The sequence below is a fragment of the Cynocephalus volans genome, chromosome 10, assembly GCF_027409185.1.
Source record: "Cynocephalus volans isolate mCynVol1 chromosome 10, mCynVol1.pri, whole genome shotgun sequence".
Taxonomy (NCBI): Eukaryota; Metazoa; Chordata; class Mammalia; order Dermoptera; family Cynocephalidae; genus Cynocephalus; species Cynocephalus volans.
Genome location: NC_084469.1, coordinates 50,260,532 through 50,281,522, shown reverse-complemented (window position 1 = coordinate 50,281,522; position 20,991 = coordinate 50,260,532). Strand labels below are relative to the sequence as shown.

At 45.2% G+C, this 20,991-nt stretch overlaps 1 protein-coding gene across 3 annotated transcripts in view; it reads right to left on the bottom strand.

The window, feature by feature from the left end:
* Positions 1-20,991, bottom strand: part of LIG1 (DNA ligase 1) — a 51,630-nt gene that overhangs the window by 6,514 nt on the left and 24,125 nt on the right. For all 3 annotated transcript variants that reach the window (XM_063110404.1, XM_063110402.1, XM_063110403.1), the window contains exons 10-21: positions 13,700-13,780; positions 13,356-13,412; positions 11,840-12,012; positions 9,419-9,585; positions 8,918-8,994; positions 7,957-8,048; positions 7,618-7,717; positions 6,642-6,727; positions 5,858-5,973; positions 4,148-4,243; positions 1,901-2,011; positions 1,380-1,451 (exon numbers count right to left, since the gene is read on the bottom strand). In XM_063110404.1, the coding sequence (XP_062966474.1) occupies positions 1,380-1,451; positions 1,901-2,011; positions 4,148-4,243; positions 5,858-5,973; positions 6,642-6,727; positions 7,618-7,717; positions 7,957-8,048; positions 8,918-8,994; positions 9,419-9,585; positions 11,840-12,012; positions 13,356-13,412; positions 13,700-13,780 (1,228 nt within the window). The remainder of the gene's footprint in view (positions 1-1,379; positions 1,452-1,900; positions 2,012-4,147; positions 4,244-5,857; positions 5,974-6,641; positions 6,728-7,617; positions 7,718-7,956; positions 8,049-8,917; positions 8,995-9,418; positions 9,586-11,839; positions 12,013-13,355; positions 13,413-13,699; positions 13,781-20,991) is intronic.

The window sequence follows — 20,991 nt, the reverse complement described above, 5'->3', positions numbered from 1 at the left end:
CCAGCCCTCTTTCAATTTTTAATGCCAGTTGAAGAAAGGCCAAAAAAAAAAAAAGGTCGAAAATCATGAGGTTAATAAACACGTTTCTGGGAGGAAATTTCTAGTGTTAATCCAGGGGTTGGCAACCTTTTTCTGTAAAGAACTGAATAGCAAATATTCTTGCTCTGTGGGCTACGTGGTCTCTGTTGCTACCATTCATCTCTGCTGCTGTAGGGCAAAAGCAGCCACATACGATATGTAAGTGAATGGCTGCATTCCAATAAAACCTTATTTACAGAAACAGGTGGTGGGGCAGATCTGGCCCACAGGCTATAGTTTGCGAAGCCCTGAATTAGAGCATATTTATTCATGGGAAAGCTCCACTCACTTGTACTCTAAAATGATCTCACCTGCCTGTAGAAACTGACCTTATTTGCTTTCACTGTCCTCTTATATGCTGTAAGTTCTCCTGGGTCAGCTACAGCCCTATTTGAAATCACTCAAGCAGATCCAAATCTGGATTTAGCACGAAACATTGTTCTTGCATGCCATCAGGGTAGAAGCGGGGGGGGGGGGGGGGGGGGATGCACAAGAAAAGAGGTCTTCTAGCTTGGCTCTCCCTTATCCATGCCCAGAGGAGGACTGGCTCTCCTCCACCAGGCCAAGGTGAGAATGCTTCCTGACATGGGAACTCCAGATTCTTTTTTTTTTTTCTTAAAAGATGACCGGTAAGGGGATCTTAACCCTTGACTTGGTGTTGTCAGCACCACGCTCTCCCAAGTGAGCCACGGGCCAGCCCAGAACTCCAGATTCTAAACCAATCCCTATAACAGTAATTTTCAAGCTTTTCAGCCCCTTTACACTCTTAAACTTGAGGACTCACCCCAAAGAGCTCCTGTTTACGGGGTTACATTTCTTGATATTTACACCTTATTAGAAGTTAAAAATAAGAAATTTAAAAATATTAATTGATAAAAAAAATAAATCCAATATGCCCAAACTCAAATATTTTATGAAAAACACCTATACTTAAAAAAATTAGGGAGAAGAGGGGCATTATTTTAATTTTTGCAAATTCTTTAATGTTGAGCTTAATAGAGGTTGGATTTTCACATATGCTTTTACATTCAGATGGTTATGATATGGTGTTCGGCTGCAGTACAGGAACAAAATCTGCCTCACACATACATGGAGTTGGAAAGGGGAAGAACTTGCAGACCCCCTCGACAGGGTCTTGAAAAGGGTCCTTAAATCACACATGGAGAACCACTGCCTGAGTGTGGCCTCCTAGCTCAGTGACGTGCAGAGTCAGAAATGAAACTCAGACCACTGGCTCCCAAGTGCACTTAACAACCCATTCATTATCCCTCAGCTGCCCCTGGCCATGAGACAGAACTCACCTCTCCATTTAGGTAGATGAGGTCGAAGGCATATAAACACACCTGCACCTGGATCTCTGATGCGTCCACCTCCTGGGTTAGGGCAGAATGGAGACCAGGAGTGGGGGGAAGGTGAGATTGGCTAGTTGGATCCCCTTTCCTTATTCCTAAGGCAGATACCACTGTCACCTAAATTCTCCCCTTCTCCCCAGCACACCTGTGAGGGCAGAAATGCTGCCAGCCCCAAGCCCTGAGTTGTGATGGCTCTCAGCTAATCCCGACATCTCATTCCCCTTTGCCAAGTATTTGCTCTCCTGGCCTTCCGTGAGGTAATGGCAGTGACATGACAGAGCTCTGGCCAATCAGTTGTAAAGGGGAAGTCTGGAGGTACAGGTTGTGGGGGCTCCTGGAACAGATCTTCTTTCACAATAAAACTATAGAGGTACAAGAAAAGGGCCCTCCTCCCCATGCTACCTGGGATGCTGGGATGAGAATGTGATGGCTGGAGCTGTGGCAGCCATATATCAAAAGGCTGGGACTACCTTGCGTTTGCGGGTGGTGAGCACTTGGAATGGCTGAATCTGCTTCTTTTCCTGGTCCCAAGCCACAGCTTCGGTGTCCAGGATGAAGGATGTGACTGAAGGGAGTTTAATCTGAAAAGTGAAGGGAGAGACCTGGGGCTTGTGAGAGGTAAAGGATGAGGCAAAAAGACAGACATGGGAAACAAATTCCCTTTTCCTTCTGCAGCCCTCAAGATCCACTGATGACTGATGCCAACCTCAAAGAGACACACGAATGAACACAGACCCTCTTCTTTTATTCCCTGCTGAGAGAGGGAAAATCTACCTTTTCTGAGGATTTACGATTTAGTCCCACAAACTGGAAACCGAGGAGCCTTTGGCATCTCCCTCTTTCTCTCACCCACATTCAATTCCCCAGTGAACTCATCGATTTCCTCTCTGAAATCTCTAAGCCATCCACTTCCCACCACCTCACTGCACCCAGCCTTAGCCACATAACTCTACTGGTCTCCTGCCTCCTGCACTAACCCCCTCCAATCCACTCTCTTCATAGCAGCCAGGGCGATCCTGGCAAACCCCAAATCTGATCATGGCGCATCACTGCTAAAAACCACTCCCAAAGCTGTGGGAACTCTCCTTGGTCAATCCCTGGTCCTCCCTTGCCTCACATGGCCTGCTCAGCCATGTTCTCTTCACCTCAGCACATTAGCCTCTCTGTTTCTCAAAAGGGCGACTTCTGTTCCACCACCAGGTCTTTGCACATGCTGTTCCTGCTAGGATGCCCCTGTCTTTCTCCTTCATTGTCCTTTGCCTTCACTGGGAAGCCTTCTTTTCCTTCATTGGAACACTGTGTCACAAAACTCTAGGGGTACCATTCATATTGTACCCTGGAGTCACGCAGCTTCCCTGACACCAACTCAGAGACAAGTCTGTTTCTTATACAGGCTCCACAGGCTCCCACAGAAGCGAGACTCTCTGATGAAGGTCTGCCTGCCCTACTAGGCTGTGAGCTCAGGGAGGGCAAAGACCACGACAAGCCTGTCTGTGTTATCCCCAAGCCTCCAGCACAGGGTCTAGCACAGAGAAGATGTCCAATAAATACTTGTTGAATGAGTGAGTGAAAGAAGCTAGATAGAAAAGACTACCTACTGTATGATACCACCTAGAGGAAGCTCTAGAATAGGCAAAACTAACCTGTGGAAACCAAAGAGCAGATCAGGGGTTGCCACTGTCAGATGGATGGTGGGAGGCAGGGGAGGGGGGCTTGCTTGGGCGGGGCAGAGTGACGGAAATATGGAAATGTTTTATATGTTGACTGGGGTGTTAGTTCCATGGGTGTACAAACTTTCCAAAAACCCATGAAATTGTATACTGTACACTTAAAATCAGAATATTTTTAAAAAATACATCTTAATAAAATATAAAAAATAGTGCTTGGTACTTAATAGGAACTCCACTAATGCCTGTGCTGTATTATCATCTTCACTGTCTCTAACAGGCAGAATTCTAAACACTGCGCTTCCTGTTCTAAAAGAACCCATTTCCTAACTAATTAGGGGTAGGCAAGAAGGGCTCTTTGAAGGACTCCTGAAACTCCTGAAGGCCCAAGACTGCTTTGGGTGTGGAGAAACCCTTGCTCCAGGACCTGTGAGGCCTAGCCCTGTTAAGACTCTGGGCTTATATTTCTGCAGGCTGGCTCCCTCCACACTCATCCAGATCCTCTCTCCCTGTCTTCCCTGCTGGAGAGGCCACAGGGTTAGTTTCTTGTTCTCCCAGCCTCTGCTGCACTAGGGTGGCTGTGAGACTCAGTGCTGGCTAGTGACTCCAAGCTGGAGTCACCGGGGGTGGAAGGAGGTATCTGGAAAGCATTAACTTTCTTCATGGGAGGGACAGAAGTTGGAATCCCTTTTCTCTCTTTTTGTCTGAAAGTGTGACAGCTATTTGGGGAACTATAAGGGGACAAACATTGGGACAAAAAGCCAACCAGCAAAGGACAGTAGAGGACAGAGGTAGAAATGAGCTGGGTTTTGGAGGACATGAGTGCACAGCTAAGTCAGCTTTGGGCAACCTGCCTCCAGATCTCTTTGAGAAAAAAATAACATCTGCTTAAGCAATGATTAAGTGGGTGTACTGTCATTTATAGCCAAATCTGATCTGATCTCCTTCCAACAAACCTCCCACTGTGCAGAGCTGGCCTAGACGGGCCTTGGTTCTTTGCACTGGTAACTGAAGCCCCTGCCAGAATGAAAGCGCATGGCAGATGCCCACCTTGGGGATGCGGCTGATGATGTCAGGATACTTTTCGGTGTTGTCTTCCTGATTCCTGCTGAAGATCTTTACCTCCCCGCCTTCCAGTACATGGATCTGACACAGTGAGGGAAGGGAGAGGAAATGAGAGCCAGGTTCACCCATGTGGCCCCTCTTTTCCCTTCTACCACCACCTTTGCTGGTAGAAGGTTCAGGAAGCTCTGGAGGAGGACTGGTGCAGAGACTGAGTGAATCATCTCCTCAGTTCCAACAGCACCTCCCATCCCTGTTTGTGGAAGCCCCCGCCACCTTTTTATCATCCCCAATCCCTATCCTCTCCCCCTGTAAGCACATGAAACTTGCTGTGTGTGTATATGCTGATGAGCCTAAATGTTGTTATGCTGTAAATACCATTCTGGTTTCTACTGTTAGCTTATTTACTTTAATAGTTCTGGTCACAGTCCTTGAGCAGTGCTACATATATTTCATCTTACATATACGCTATTATTTCAAGAACTATTTTATATATAGATATATATAAGATCACTATCACTACTGTAAATAATTTTGTCTAATTTTTTCCTCAACAATCTATTTTGAAGATCCATCTAGAATACTAAGCGTCTTTTGAGTCTAATAGAGTTGTCTCTCCTTATCCATGGTTTCGCTTTCCACAATCTCAGTTACCAGTGGCCAACCATGGTCTGAAAATATTAAATGGAAAATCCCAAAATTAAATAATTCATAAGTTTTAAATTGCATGCCCTTCTGAATAGTGTTATGCAATTTTGCACCATCTTACTCCATCCCACCCGGGATGTGAAACATCCATTTGTCCAGTGTATCCATGCTGTCTACACTACCTGCCTGTAGTCACTTAGTAGCCATCTCCGTTATCAGATCAACTGTAGTGGCATTGCAGTGCTTGTGTTCAAGTAACCTTTACTGTACTTAATAATGGCCCCAAAGCACAAGAGCAGTGATGCTGGTAATTCAGATATGCCAAAGAAAGGCCATAAAGTGCTTCTTTTAAGTGAAAAGGTGAAAGTTCTCAATAAGAAAAGAAAAAAAATTTGTACGCTGAGTTTAAGATGTATGGTAAGAACAAATTTTCTATCCATGAAATTGTGAAGGAAAAAGAAATTCGTACATAGTATATATAGGGTTCAGTACTATCTGCACTTTCAGGCATCCACTGGGTATCTTGGAACCTATCCCCCAAAGATAAGAGGGGAATACTGTACTTGTAACTGCTTCAAAGCTCTGCAAACATCCACCCACCTCACTTGCTTACCCATCCCCAGGTGACGAATACCAAGATGGTGCCAGCTCCCAACGTGACAGAAGAGCCACAACATGCATTCTTGTATACCCAAGGACGTCTCTGGCCCAGGGTCTCAGGACACGTGTGCATATCACTGCCCGAAGGGTCACGTAAGGGCCTCCCAGAATGGCTGCTATAATTAACACACCCACCAGCAAGGCACAAGTGCAGCCAACATTTCTTAAGCTCCCACTACCGCAGGTCAGGAATTTTATCTTCAGACAAGCTCTTGTGGTTAGTTATTACCAGACCCATTGCACAGAAGTGGAAACTAAAGCCCAGAGAGATGAGTAATGTCAGCCAGGCAGTATGTGGAAGAGACTGTCTTTGAGCTCAGGTCTGACTGACCCCACATCCTTGCTCTTTGGCATTTTCCTTTCTGTGAAAGGATGTGTCCCTCCTCATACCTGTGCCCTCTGCCCATCGTATTTATACTCGCAGGTGAAAGCTGCCTCCTCAAAGCGTTTCAGGATCTCGCTGACACCCCGAGTGGGATGAGCCAACATAGGTTTCAGGGGGACCCCTGGGAGGGGAGGAGAGAGAGTAAGTAGGGTAGGAATGGGACAGAGAGAGGGAATGTATGGCGGAGGAGACTTCTAATGTGCCCCAGGACCCATTCTCCTTCCTTGCCACTGAGTAAAAGAATGAACCCTCCCAAGTTTTAGAAGGGCACTTGGTCTCTAGTTTAGAACTACATACCCAGCCTCTCTTACAGCTAGGAAAGGCCATGTGTCTGGGTCACATCCTTGTAAGGAATCTGGTTACCTCCCTCCTTTCTTTCCTTCTTTCTGCAATCTAGAACAGAGATGTGAGCTATATCTGATCACACACATTAGGGTGACAACTACAGGATGGCAGAGGAACAAGACAGAAAGAACCTGGATCTCTGAATGATCCCTGGAGCACAGCTGTGTACTCTCCCTAGCTTCCTGCCTTGCTCTGGACACTTATGTGTGAGAGAAAGAATTCTGTCTGGCCTGACCCACTGACTTCTGGGGTATCTTTGTCATAGTAGCTTTACCTACCCTACCTGATACAGAAGGAAAAAGTCCAAGGAGAAAAGGAATGGGTTTCAGCACTGGGGAAAAGGATTCAATTATGGTGGGGAGGGAAGACGGTCCTACAGGTTCTTAGAGAGGTGCTTAGTAGCGGATACCACCACACTGACTCTGTAGAGGGCAGGGCTGGTACCTGGGCTCAGCCTGCAGTGATCTGGGAGATGTTCCAGGCCATGCTCCAGCAGCACAGGGAGAATTCGGTCCAGGTCAGGCACCTCACTAGGGTGAGAACAGATGTGGGAATCTTTCTAGAACTTGCACAGCTTGGAAATTCTGCTCTCTGGCTGCAAACTCTACTTGCAAAAGATACTTCTGCCTATGCCCAGAAGCCTGGGCTCGTGAATATCTCTGACTCAGTTACCATGCCCCCCACTCCTCTTATCACCATGTGTCTGCTGCTCCCTCCATCACTCTGATGTTTCCCTTAGTCTGGGCCCGCCAAGGTCTCCTTATCTATCACCATGAGACCAGTGAATCCTACCCAGACTACTCATGAAAAACTATTCAAGGATGTGTTAAAGAAAAGTTCTCTCAAGGCTGGGCTCCACCTGCAAAGATTCTGATTTAATGAGCCTGGGGTGGGGCTTGAGATCAATAGGTGGTAGAACCCTATCTGCAGGCAGAGTCCAGCCTTTGTGGAACTTCTCAGCGACATTCCCACCTCTGACATTGTCTCTGGGGCAGTTACTGTCTCGCTGCTGCCAGCCCTGGGTTGGCTGCCGGCCAAGGTCCCTTCACATGGCTCTCTCTGCAGCCCTCACCATCGCCCATGGATGTCCTCCTGTGACTGTAACAACCTCCTGCTATACAGTCATCAGCTCCCCTACAAGTTTCTCATGGCCTTTGTATATGCGCAGCCCTGTCTGGAACTCAGAAATCTGATGCCTCCTATTCAGTCACATGCTGTTAGCACCTCTTTGCCTCTCCCTGTGTCACTGATCCTACACTATATGCCACTTTTCTGATCAATCTTGTCTAGATCACCACTTCTTGCTCTCTGTCACCACCTCCTAGACAGCCTGTGTGTCGTCCATGGCCCCTTGTGCTCTGCCCACTGTCTCTTGGGCTCACCCTGCCTCTGGCACTCTGCCACAGCCCCTGGATCTCACCAGAACGTCTGTTTCAAGATCATGCTCTGTTCCTCCAGCCACGTCTTTCTGGCCTCTGCCGTCTTGCCCTTCCCAGCATCCACCACGGCTGGGGGGAATTCTAAGAAAAAAACCCACCAGAGGCTTTGGGATGGGCCTGACCCCTCAGCTACCCCAGGGTTCACAGTGGTTTGTTGTAGCAGAAGGAATGTAAATGTGGCTGCCCAAGACGCTTTCCTCAGGGGTGAGGAGCCTAGAGTGGCAGGAACCATGTGGGGAAAGGGTGGGGCATGGACTTCTGAAAAGGGACACGTGAGTTAACTCCAGTGATGAGCACGAAGACTAGCCAAAGGAGCTCACCTTGGCCTGGTGGCGTGAGGCTCACGGCCTGGGCAAGGGCGGCCAGTACCGACTGTTCTGCCAGCCCGAGGCGCAGTCGTCCACTTAGGGATCTGGGGAGAGAGCAGGCCGAGGGATTGGGCTTATTTATTCCTTTCCAATCTTGACCTCTACATCTTGCTCCTGCCGTCCCTGGTCTCTACCAACTCAACTCTTCCTAGACCTTTTCAAAAAACCGGAAAAATCTTCAGAGCCTGGAAGGGACCCAAGAGATCACCCAACCCCATGTGACAGATGAAAAAACTGAGGCCGGCCAGTGATGATCACAACCACTGGTATTTGCTAGGGGTTGTGGGGAGGGGTATACAGAAGTAGGTGCCCTGGAAGTGTGGGGAGGCTAAGGGAGCGTGAGTCAGAGAGAGCTGGGCCTGGTACTGGAACACGACCCACCCTGGTGAGCGTGAGGGTCACAACCTGACCCCAGCACAGGCTTTTCTTTGAGCCAGTGGCTTAACCTCCTCATGCCTCCATTTCCCCTTCTGTAAACTGGGGGTGAGGATAACAATGCCCACCTCACAGAGTTGTTGGGAGGAGCTGATGGGATAAAGCACTTGACACAGGGCAGTGCCCCCAAGAAATGCTCCTTGACATGAGTGGTCATGATTTTGCTCCCACTGGGAGCAAATCGTGGCTTCGTGCTGCATTGCCCCATCTCTCAGGCCAAGGCAGACATCACTAATCAATCACAGCATGCTCTGCCCACGAGTCCCAGGAACTTCTCCAGGGAGCACTACAAAAGGAGAGGAGCCTGGAGGTCCATAAAAGGAAACATATTTCCCTCAGGGTTGGGTCCCTGGCTCATGCTTTTCTCATCCAAAGGCTGTCAGGGTCTAAGTGATTCCAGCTGCCAGTCCCTCCCTACTTTCACCTCCTGGGTCTGTAGTCCCCTCTTCTTCCCAACCTCATAGGCCCACACACTCACCTGGCAATGAAGCGGGCTTCTGAGTGACGACAGGCCACAAAGAGGCCTTTGATGATGTCTATCTTCTTGGTCATGGACTGGAAGAGGTAGGGGAAGAGCAGTCAGTGCCTGGTGGTAAAGGGAGAGACTACACCTCCTCCCCACCTGGGGAGCTGCCACCCTGTTTTGGAATACCTGCCCACCTCCCTGCCCTGGCCCAACTTTCATGGCTTCCTGCTCTCAGGGCAATACAAATGAGCCAGCATTCTTCCCTGCTTCCCTCCCTCCCTCTAGTAAATATTTACTGAATCCTATCATGTAGCAGGCACAGCACTGGGTACTAGAATCTCCAGAGCAGACTCCTCCAGTCTTGAGAACAGGAAGGAGGAAAGGCAACTCTGCACCCCATGAGCAGAACCGAAGAGACCCAGCCCCAAATAGTCTAACCAGAAGCCTTCTTGCCACACCCATGGCCTTACGTCCCCAAGACCAAGAGCAGGTCTGGGATACTGTCCCACTCACAGCACTGCCTGTGAGCCCAGCGATGTCACAGAATTTGGCGAAGACCCCAGAGGTGGTGAGGGGGGGTGGTGGCAGCATGAGTCTCTGAGTGCTGCGACTGTTCTCGGCCACCAGCCCCACGTCGCCCTTCTCGGCTGCCTCAGCTCGGACCGACTCTAGCTGCCGACCTTCATGGGTGAGAGAGCGAAGTGCAGGTGGTGAGGGTGACAATGGTGGCTGCGTGCCTCCCTTTGCTGGTGGCCTGCATGTATTTTCTCCAGCTATGTGTGTGCCCCATTCCTGACGCTCACCCACTTGGTTGCAATGGCTTGTTAAATATCTGTCTCCCACTGCTTTAGGTGTAAGCAGCCTCTTAGATATCCACATGGAGTATGAACATGCCGGCCTCATCAGTGTGTGGATGGGATTTAAAGCCACGAGACAGGATGAGATCACCAAGGAAGTGAGTGTAAACAGAGCAGGCAAGGCCAAGGGGACCATTCCCCTAGTTGGTCATTAATATCCTCTGGTGGCAATGACCCTTTTGCTTATTTATTTATTTTTTTTAGGTTAGTCTCTCTTTTTGAAGTCACCAATTTGAACGTGTAGGATGTGCTCTGGCCTCAGGTAACATCCAGAACTGGGTTCCACAAGCAGTCCTGGATGTAAGGGCAGGAGGCTGAGAAGAGGGGGACTCAAGTCATCATGACAACTTTAACCAGAAGCTCACCACCATCAGAATCAACACACCCTTGTTGTGACAGGTATTTGTGTCACCTCTTTTCTATTCTGACACAAAACACAGAGATGATATAACCTACCAATACATATCATTTCAAGTTAATGTCTTAACTCTAACATACAAAAGAAATAAGGGGAAAGTAATTTAAATGAAACAGTATGCATTTGTCTACTGATGCTTGGCTACTGTATAGAAGACACGAGAAAACACAACAAAATGGTCAGACCTCGTGTCTATAGGTGGAATGGGGCACTGTGAATGGGACAGCTAAGACTGAATGTTCACCATATGTGTGATGTAGTGACTTGCACTGTCAAGGTGACATGGTTTTCCAAAATGGTGAACAACTCACAACAGACCTGGGGCTTGGGCTGGCATTGCTGGATAGGGTAACGGCAACTTCTTATGTGAGAAAAATAAATCCTTTGTTTAAGGCAGTGTAGCTGGGTTTTCCATTACTTGCAGATAAGAGAATTCTTAATGGATACAGTTTGTACTAGGACTTGTATGATGTTAGAGCCCAATAAATGTGTCTTGAGTTAAAAAGTGAGAGAATCTTGAGTCTCATGTCCTCTGGCTGCCATGACCTTTTGACTCTTTCCTAATGCCCAACAAATCTTCCTCAGTCACTTTGTCTTCTCATGAAACCCTTGACCCCTTCTGCCTTAAATGCTGGTGTTCCCCATGGTTTGACCCTGAGCTTCCCACAATATCCTCCCTGAACACCCTCTCTCTAGGCAAATGAGAACTTGCCAGTGTTCAATCATCCCATCTAAGCTGACTGCTCCTGAATACTGGTCTCTGATCCACATCTGTTGAGCTTCAGACCATGTACTTCCCTGCTTCTTGGACAGCCCTGTAGGGCCCACAGATAGAGATTGCTCATGCTGGGTCCCATGCTGAAATATTAACTCCCCTGTGAATGTGCCTGCTCACCAGTGTCCTTTCTTGGTGATGGTTCCATCATCCACCCAGTCACCCATCAAGATCCCAGGGCATTCTTCTCACTTTCACCCTGACCCCCGCAGCCTGGCAGGTTCCTCCTGCACTCTCTCTCTCTCTCTGTTTCTGCCCTCTCCTCTCTTCTCTACAGCCCTGGTCCAGTTCCTCTTCCCTCTGGACCTTTGCCCTAGCCTCCTCCCCAGCCTCCCGGTTTCCTGTTGTTCTCCACACAGGCCAAGCACCAACCCTCCCTCTTATCTACTCACAATCCTTCCATGGCTCCTGATGCCCTTGTGACAAAAACTGAGCACTCGAGGCCCTTGCCAGGCAGGTCTACCCACCCACACAGCCAGCCTCTCCGCGTAGCACTAGAGCTGGTCCTGCACATACATCCTATTCTTTCCTCCTCCCCCTTGACCTCTCCAGGCCCTACCAGTCAAAGTCTTTTAGGTCCTCTGCTATCTCCCTAAGCTCCAACCCTCAATCCCAGCCTCTGAATCCTGCTGTCATTGCCTCCAGCATGTTTTCCAGCCCCTCCTCTCCATCCCCGTCCCCTGGTCCTTCCTCACCTGAACTGCGCCCCCCTTCCCCCAATCAGCTCTCTCCCCCTTGCCCTGCAAATCTGTCCATGTCAGGTTTTCTTCCCTCTCAGCCTCTTCCTCGCACCACCTTCAGAGTCTCTCCATCTCTCCTGACCTCTCCACTTTCTCCCTCTAGGCTCCCCTCTTGTTGGTCCCTCCACCACAGTCTCCTCTTACCTGTGGCCTGAGCCACTGCCTTTAGCAGGACACCATCACCAACGCCAAACTCCAGGCCCCGCTGGGGTGGCCCAAGGCGGTTGAGGCTGAGGTAGAGGACAGGGAGGAGGTCTAGAGGGGACAGGGCCACCACAGAGCGCAGCAAGTTGCTCAGTGTCTCCACCATCTGGAGCCTGAAGGAGGAGACAGGGGTGTGACCACCCGGTTCTTCAAGGTCAGAATGGGGTGTGAGAGGGGGATAATAGGAACTGGGGAAAGAGAAGAGGAAAGGGCTCAAAAACAGTCCCACAAGTAGAATCACAGACTATTGGTGGGAAAGTAACTCGGTGTGACAGTAACAATGATGATGGTGATAATCCTCCCAGAGAAGTAACAGATAACATGTACAGAGTGTTTTCAAGTGCCAGGCACTGTTTTTAAGCACTCTGCACATTTTAACTCACTGAATCCTCACAGCTCCTCTCTGAGGTAGGTACTATTATTATTTCCATTTTTACAGATAAAGAAATGGAGGCACAGAAAGACTGCATGACTTGCCCAAGGTCACACGGCCAGTAAGTATCAACTGAGATGCAAACCAAGGCTGTCTGTTTAAGGGCCTGTTGTGCTCCAGCCACCAAGCTGTGCTGCCTCTAAAAATAAAATAGTGCTTCTGTATGCACTACTGACACTGTGAAAACTGTTGTTGGCAAACTCAGAGGGCCTAATTAAAAGAGAAGCTGTGTTTCTTACAGAAGGCCTATTAACAAATGTGGAAAGAATGAGAGAAATATAAAATCACTGTTAGGCAAACACTACAATAATTATTGTAAGTAGGATCCACTATTACATGCTGCAGTGGACGGAATAGCATCCCCCCTCCCAATTCATGTCCACTCAGAGCCTCAGCATGTGACCTCATTTGGAAATAAGGCCTTTTCAGATGTAATTAAGAGTCAAGATAAGATCCTAGTGGATTAAGGTGGACTCTAAATACAATGAATATTGGAAAAGGACACACAGACACAGAGAAGGTATAAAGATGAGGCAGATATTGGAGTGAAGTGTCTATGAGCCAAGAATGCCAAGGGTTGGGCCAGCCCTATGGCTCACTTGGGAGAGTATGGCGCTGGTAGTGCTGAGGCCACGGGTTAGGATCCTATATAGAGATGGCTGGGGTGCTCACTGGCTGAGCACGGTGTGGACCATACCGTGCCAAGGGTTGCAATCCCCTTACCAGTCAAAAAAAAAGAATGCCACGGGTTACTGGCAACCACAGAAGTTGTGAGTCATGGGCCAGTTTCTCCCTTAGAGCCTCCAGAAAGAACCAACCCTGATGATACCTTGATTTCGGACTTCTGTCTTCCCCAACTGTGAGAGAATAAAATTCTGCTGTTTTATGCCAAGTTTGTGGTAATTTGTTTTGGTAGCCCTAGGACACTGATTCAGAGGATAAAATTAGTGGGCTAAATGAGGCCCACTAATGAGGCCATACAAGGCTCCACCCATCCCACCAGCCACAGGCCTGATCAATTACCGAGCAGAAACCTCTTCGATCTTCTCAAATGTACGGGCCACAGCCAAATAAGGGACCCTGGGAAGGAAAAGAAACACAAGTGCCATTTGTATAGCCCACACTGTCCCTCCATCCATCTTGTCTCCTCACACCTCCTGGGGACAGCCTTGCCAATATGCAAACGCATGAAAGCAATCCTGCTCACTGTCCAGTGCTGTCTCTGTCCCTTTCAATGCTCCTGACTGTGTCCCCAAAACATGAGAGGGAGAGACTTGACAGTTTCCTCCAATTGAGACCTCTGGTTAGTGAGACTTCCACAGTGACAGGGACTGCAGCAAGACAGTCTGGGAAGGGAGAACCCTCACTTTTGGCCAAGTTTCCAGCAGGCATCTTCGACAGGATGGTAGTTGTTCTTGGCAGGATTGTAGTTGGTTGGGTCCAGGGGTCTGTGGAAGCAAAAGGGAGATTAAATTGGGTAGATCCTTGAGTCAAGGAGAAGTCACTCCTTGACTAATATTTACTGAGCACCTAGTCTGTGCCAGGCACTGTCCTAGGCACAAGGACAGAGACAAGAATGAAAACAAAGTTTGCTAACCTGGAGCTCATGTTCCAGTGGGAGAGTTGGAAACCAACAAAACAACCCCCACATAAACAAATAAGCAATTTTAGGTGTTAATAAAGCCAAGTAGGGGGAGAGAACAGGATGGGAGATGCTACTTCAGAGTGTGGTGAGGGAAGGCCTGAGAGAAGACATTTGGGCAGAATGAGGTGAGGGGTCAGCAGAGTGGGTAGCAGGGAGAAGAGCATTCCAGGCAGAGGGAACAGTGAGTGCAAAGGCCTAGAGGTGGAAACATACTAAACATGTTTGAAGAACAGAAAAGGGGTCAGTGTGGCTGGGGTGGGACAAAGGAAGGAGTATATAGTCACTGGCTGTCACAAAATGCCAGGCACTGTTTTAAGAACACTACATCTATTATTAACAGTAGATGGGGACCCTTCTACTTTCCTTTTCCAGAAAAGGAAACAGGCACAGAGTGGTTGAGTAACTTACCCATGGTCACGCAACTGGTAAGTAGCATTGCTCTAGGCTGTGTTCTGAACCTCTATATCATAAATGCCTCAAACTGACCCTGTTAGTCACCACAGTCCAGACTGTGTAGTCAGACTCATCTGGGTTCAAATCTCTGCTCTGCCACTGACCAGCTGTGCATTCTGAGGAAGCAACTACCCTTCTCTTAACCACAGTATTTCTACCTGTACAGTGTACATACTATGACAGGTTTTCCTGAGTTAAATAAGAAACTACAGTGAGGGTTCCCACTCCTCGGTGCATTGTGTGGGGAACATTTTTAAAACAATGAGGACTCCCCAGTCTCAGTCCTATACCTATACCAAAATGAGGACAAGGGGGTCGGGGTAGAAAGAAGATACAGGATTTTTTCCAGCTTTTCAGCTGATTCTGAGGGTCAGACAGGGTTGTGGATGCCTGAGACAGACAGAGCAGTGCAGGGCTGTGCACAGTTCCTAGTACAGTCTCAGCATTTAATAAGCGGTGGCCATTACTACAATGAGGCAGCAGAGCGTGGTAGACAAGGGATTCTAGAGCCAGTCTCCCGGGTTCAAACCCCAACCCTGTCGCTTTCCACCTGTGTGGCTTAAGCAAGGCAACTAAAAACAACTAATAATAGTAATAGTAGTAGTAGTAGCTATAGTTACAACATGCTGAGTACAGTCATGGCCAGACCCTGGTCTAAAGGCTACAAATCCTTAGGAGAAAAGAAAGGCTGATAAAGGTGAAACTGGGATTCTTAACTACGCCTCAATCCTGTCCTGCCTCCATGTCTCACTTCTCGCATTTGTGAAATGGGAATAACAACAGAATCTACTCACAGTAGTGTTGTAAGGATTCAGTGCACTAGGATATGAAAAGCAAACTGCCTTGTGCCTGCCACACAGTTAACAGTAGAGGAAGAGTGTACTTTCTGTCATCAATACATCCCCACTTGAAAGGTGTGGAAACTGGAGGCCCTGAAAGTTTGTCTATCTCCTGGAGGCAGCCGTCAGAGATGGAAGACAAGTGACCATGCTAGGAATGGTGCAAGAAAAATGGTCATAGTATCACTTGAAATAGAAAACAGGATATAAAACTTTATATATAGCAGGACACCAATTTTGTTAGAAAAACACATTTATAAATACATAAACACAGACATGTAACCAGGAGGCAAAGTGTGGCAGTATGGTGATGAAAGAGCTGCTTAGGAAGCAGAGAGACACAAGTTCTAGGCCTGGCCTTCCTCCCTGTGTGACCTGGGGAAGCTGACCTAACCTCTCTGGGCTAATTGTTCCAATGTCTATAAAAAATCTAAAACATTCCCCTTTCTCCACAGGATTACTGCAGAGATGAAGTTAAAGTGCCACTTAACCTCATTAGGTCTTAATTTGGGGTGCAAAATTGATGTTAAGAATCTCCAAAACATTTTCACTGGAACAAATAAAGCTTAATCATAGAATTTTAAAGCAGAAGGAATGCTTTTGTGATTATGTTTCATTTTTGGACTCACTACCTTATACTTTTAAATCCAGTGTCCTTTCTGCTTAACAGCAGAAATTATGTCAAATCCCAACCTTCTGCCCTTTTTCCAACTTTGAGGGCATCAAAAATTCAAGAGGAATTGTGTCCACAGTGCTAACCATCACATTTTATTTGAAAACACGATCAATCTTTCGAGGAAAAAAAGCAACTTCAGATGGATACTTCATCATATAAGAAAACAATAAATAGGATACTTTAGGAGCTTTGGTAAAGCTGTAAAGATTCAATTTGCTACAAATCATCAATAATGTCTCAGGAGATACACCTTCAACTACACTGATAGATTTTTCTGAGATGTTCAGTGGAAAACACTTTGAGTACATGTTTAACTTCTTGTATTCTCTGTGTCGTGGTTTCTTGCTTTAGTTATACCCAGTGCGATGCAGTTTTCCGTTATGGCATTTACCATCTTTGCAATGATGATTAAATGCACACCTGTTTATTCCATGTTTCCCTATAAATCCCATATAGGCAGAGATATTGTCTAAAATTGTTCATTAAATACTTTTGAATAATGAATGCAGTGCAGTGGTATTGAATCACAAGAGTCTAAGCTACAGTTTCTGCTCAGTTGGACACCCTTAGATCTCCCTTTATAGCCAGTGTCAGGAGACATGTGGGGGCTAAGGACAGACTTCTACTACATGTAGCTGCTGTATTTATGGGACTAAAAACTGACCAGCATGTAAATGGATAATATTCAATAAGTATTCACTGAGCATCTATCTACTCTGTGCCAGATTCTGGGTTCCAAAGAACTCGTGACAATTTTCAATTTTGCCAAGAATTTGTAGAATTAAAGTATCGTGTGGTGTGGTGGGATTAACATACACTTGAGAAACAGAGGAGAGGTCGCATCCCAGCTCTTCCCCGCTGATGTGGCTGGGAGACTAGGCAAGTCAGTTAACAACCTCTAACAATTAGGGTCTTCATTTACAAGACATGGACAGTTATATATACTCTAAAACTTTATTTTATAGACTTCTTATAGATTTATTTTATGGATATTGAAAATACAGTGACTGTAAAATATAGGCATTCAATAAATTGCTATTGTTACACATTACCAAAAGTACTTAACTATTCTCAGAGCACTCTGTTTTACTTCTCTGGTATTTTACACCACCTGTACTACTGGGCTGTACATTTTTCAGATACCAATAAACAACTTCTTCTTACAGATGCAAGAAAAAAATGTTTGTGCTTTCTGTTTGATTGTGACAGCCAAGAATGAATAGGTGAAAAAAAAAAAGAGGGAAAAAAGATGGGGAGAGAATTTTTGTAACTTGGGAAAACAATGAAGAGCCTGTTTTACTCCAAGGAAGAACCTAAACTTTCAATTTACATAAGAATTGTTGGGAAATATTCCCTATCACCTTTACCTGGTTGACTATACCTTTAAATACTTAAAGATTAAACAAATTAAAAGCCAGGGAATTAAAAAAAACAAAAACAAAAAAAACTTTATTTTGAAATAATTCTAGATTCCCATGAAGTTGCAAACAAGCTAGGCACAGAAAAATAAATACTACATGTTCTCACTCATATGTGGAATTTTAAAAAGTTGATCTCATAGAAGTAGAGTAGAATTGTGGTTCCTAGAGGCCGGGAAAGGTAGGGGAAGCGGGGATAGGAAGAGGTTGGTGAATGGATACAAAATTAAGCTAGGTAGGAAGAATGAATTCTAGTGTTCTATAGCAAATTACGGTGACTACATTTAACAATAATTTATTATATATTTTCAAATAGCTAAAAGAGAGGTTTTCGAATGTTCCCAACACAAAGAAATGATAAATGTCTGTGGTGATGGAAATGCTACTTATCCTGATTTGATCACTACACATTATATACAAGTATTGAAATATCACACTGTATACCATAAGTATGTACAATTATTGTGTCAATTAAAAATAATAATAAAACAAGAAAAGTGCAGGGAGGTCCAGAGTGCACCCTTCACCCAGTCTACCCCAATGTGGATATCCTGGATAACTACAGTACAACATCAAAACTAGGAAACCAATATCCATAGAGCTTGTTCAAATCTCACTAGTTATACACCCACTCATTTGTGTACGTGTGTGTAGCTCTATGCAATCTTATCATGAGACTTCACATAAGCATCACCACAAGATTCACTCCTGCTACCCTTTTATCGCCACACTCACCACTCTCTCCCATCCCCCTGGAAAACACTAATCCTGTCAACACTATGTTCCTTCAAGAGTGTTACATAAATACAATCATACAGTATGTATCCTTTTGACACTGGCTTTTTTCACTCAACATAATTTCCTTGAGATCCGTCCACACTGTTGCATGTATCAATAATTGATTCCTTTTTTACTGCTGAGTAGTATTTCATGGTGTACCACCACTTCTTTAGCCATTTACCAAGAGAAGGACGTTTGGGTACTTTCCAGATTTTGGCTTATATGAGTAAAGCCTCAATGACCATTAATGTACATGTTTCTGCATGAAAATATGTTTTTATTTCTCTGGGATAAATGCCTAAGGGTGTAACTGCTTAGTCATATAAGCACACTTCTGTTTTGTTGTTTTTCCCCGGCTGGCTGGTACAGGGATGTGAACTCTTGACCTTGGTGTTATAACACTGCACTCTAACCAACTGGCTAACTGGCTGGCCCCCACTTCTGGTTTTAAAAGGAACTTCATTTGTCTTCCAGAGTGGCTGTACAATTTTACATTCCCACCAGCAGTGAATAAGAGATTCCGTTTCTCAGCATCCTTAACAGCATTTGGTGTCATCACTACTCCCTAGTTTAGCTATTCTAATAGATGTATAGTGATAGCCAACTGTGGTATACATGTGCATTTCCCTAATGATGCTGAACATCTTGTGTGCTTATTTGCCATCTGTATATCAACAGCAGTGAATCTCTGTGCATCCCATTTATGCATTTTCCAGTTTTTTTTTTTTTTTTGATGTTGTTGCTGGCAGCTTACCAGTAAGGGGATCTGAACCCTTGACCTTGGCATTACTAACACTGTGCTCTAACCAACTGTGCTAACCAGCCGGCTCTGTTTGTCTTTTAATGTTGAGTTTTGAGAGTTCTGCATATATTCTAGATACAAGTCCTTTGTCAGATATGTGATTTACAAATATTTTCTTCCAGTCTGTAATTTGACTTTTCATCCTTTTAACAGGGATTTTCCCCCAGAGCTAAAGACTTTAATTTTAGAGAGGCCTAATTTATCAATTTTTCCTTTTATGGATCATGCTTCTGATATCACATCTATGAACTCTTTTACCTTCTTAGGTCCTATTACAAATATTTTCTCCTATGCCTCTTTTCTAAAAGTTTTAGTTTTACATTTTACACTTAAGCCCACAATCCATTTTGAGTTAATTTTTGTGTAAGATGCAAGGTTTAGCTTGAGGTTCATTTTTCCACCAATGGGTGTCCAATTGCTCTAGAACATTTATTGAAAAGGCAGTCTGTCCTTCACTGAATTGCTTTTGTTCCTTTGTCAAAAATTATTTGGGCATATTTGAATGAATGTATTTCTGCGTTCTCTATTCTGTTCCATTCATCTGGATGTCTATCATGGCAGTAACACACTGAAGAGTGATTCCTTCCACTTTATTCTTCTTCAAAATTGTTTCCATTTTTCTATGGCCTCTCCAACTCCAAATTTGAGTATAAGTTTATCTACATCTATAAAATACCTTGCTGAATTTTTTTTTTTTTTTAACAGTGCTCACCATGGAGGGCTAGTTCCCTACGATCTGGTAAATTTGTCAACAGCTAGGGAGACTACCTAAAAGGAATTACATATAGGCATTTGATAATTAAGTGGATATGTATTCTCTCTCTCTTTTAAAAAAATTCATTTATTTTCTGGTTTCCAATTTTATTTTTTACTGAAACATAATTGATTATATATATATTTGTGGGGTACAGATTTGAATATCAGTACATGTGTACAATATGAGGTGATCAAATCAGGATAATTAGTATACTCACATTTACAAAATGTAATCAATCTTTGTGACTCTTAACTAATTTCTTGCTAACCCCCCTCCCCCTTTCCCACCTCTAATATTCACAATTCTATCCTTTTTTTTTTGGAAAGTTCAATGTATTTTTTTCCTTCCTTCCTCCCTCCCTCCTTTCCTTCCCCCACTTATGAGTGAGTACATGCAGTATTTCTTTCTATGCCTTGCTTATTTCACTTAATATAATTTTCTCTAAGTTCATCCATGTTGCTGTGAATGGCAGAATTTCACTCTTTTTTATGGCTGAGTAGTGTTCCACTGTATATATACCACATTTTCCTTATCCAGTTGTCTGCTGATGGACATTTAGGTTGGTTCCAACTCTTGGCTACTGTAAAAACAGCTGTAATAAACATGGGTGTCCTTGCTGAAAAAGAAATTTTTTTTTTTTTTTTTTTTAAAGATGACCGGTAAGGGGATCTTAACCCTTGACTTGGTGTTGTCAGCACCGCACTCTCCCGAGTGAGCCACGGGCCGGCCCCCTTGCTGAAATTTTGATAGGAAATGCATCTGTGGATTCGACTTAGGAAGAATTAACTTCTTTACTATAGTTCCAGTCCAATCCATGATCACGTTGTCTCTCCAGATATTTAAATGCTTTTGGATTTCTTTTGTCAACATTTCAAAAATCTAGCACTTCTCATTATCTCCACCTAGATCACTGCAATAAACCCTTCTCTGGTCTCCCTGCTTCCACACTTGGCAGTATTCAGTCTGTTCTTACCAGAGCAGCCAGAGAGATCCTATCAAAGCACAAATCAGATTATACCACTAACCATGCAAAACCCATCTCAAATCAGATTTAAAAACTAAAGTCTTGACAAAGCCTTACAAGGTCCTATCATAACCTGGCCCTGTCACTTCTATGACTTCATCTCCTATTTACTTCCTTCTTTGATTATACTTCTCTTTAAATATCCCCAGATGTGCTCTAACCTCAGAGCTTTTGTACTTGCTATTCTCTCAGCCTGGAACATTCTTCCCCTATGGGTTCACTTCATCTCCTTCAAGTCTTTTACTCAAATTTCACATTCTCAGTG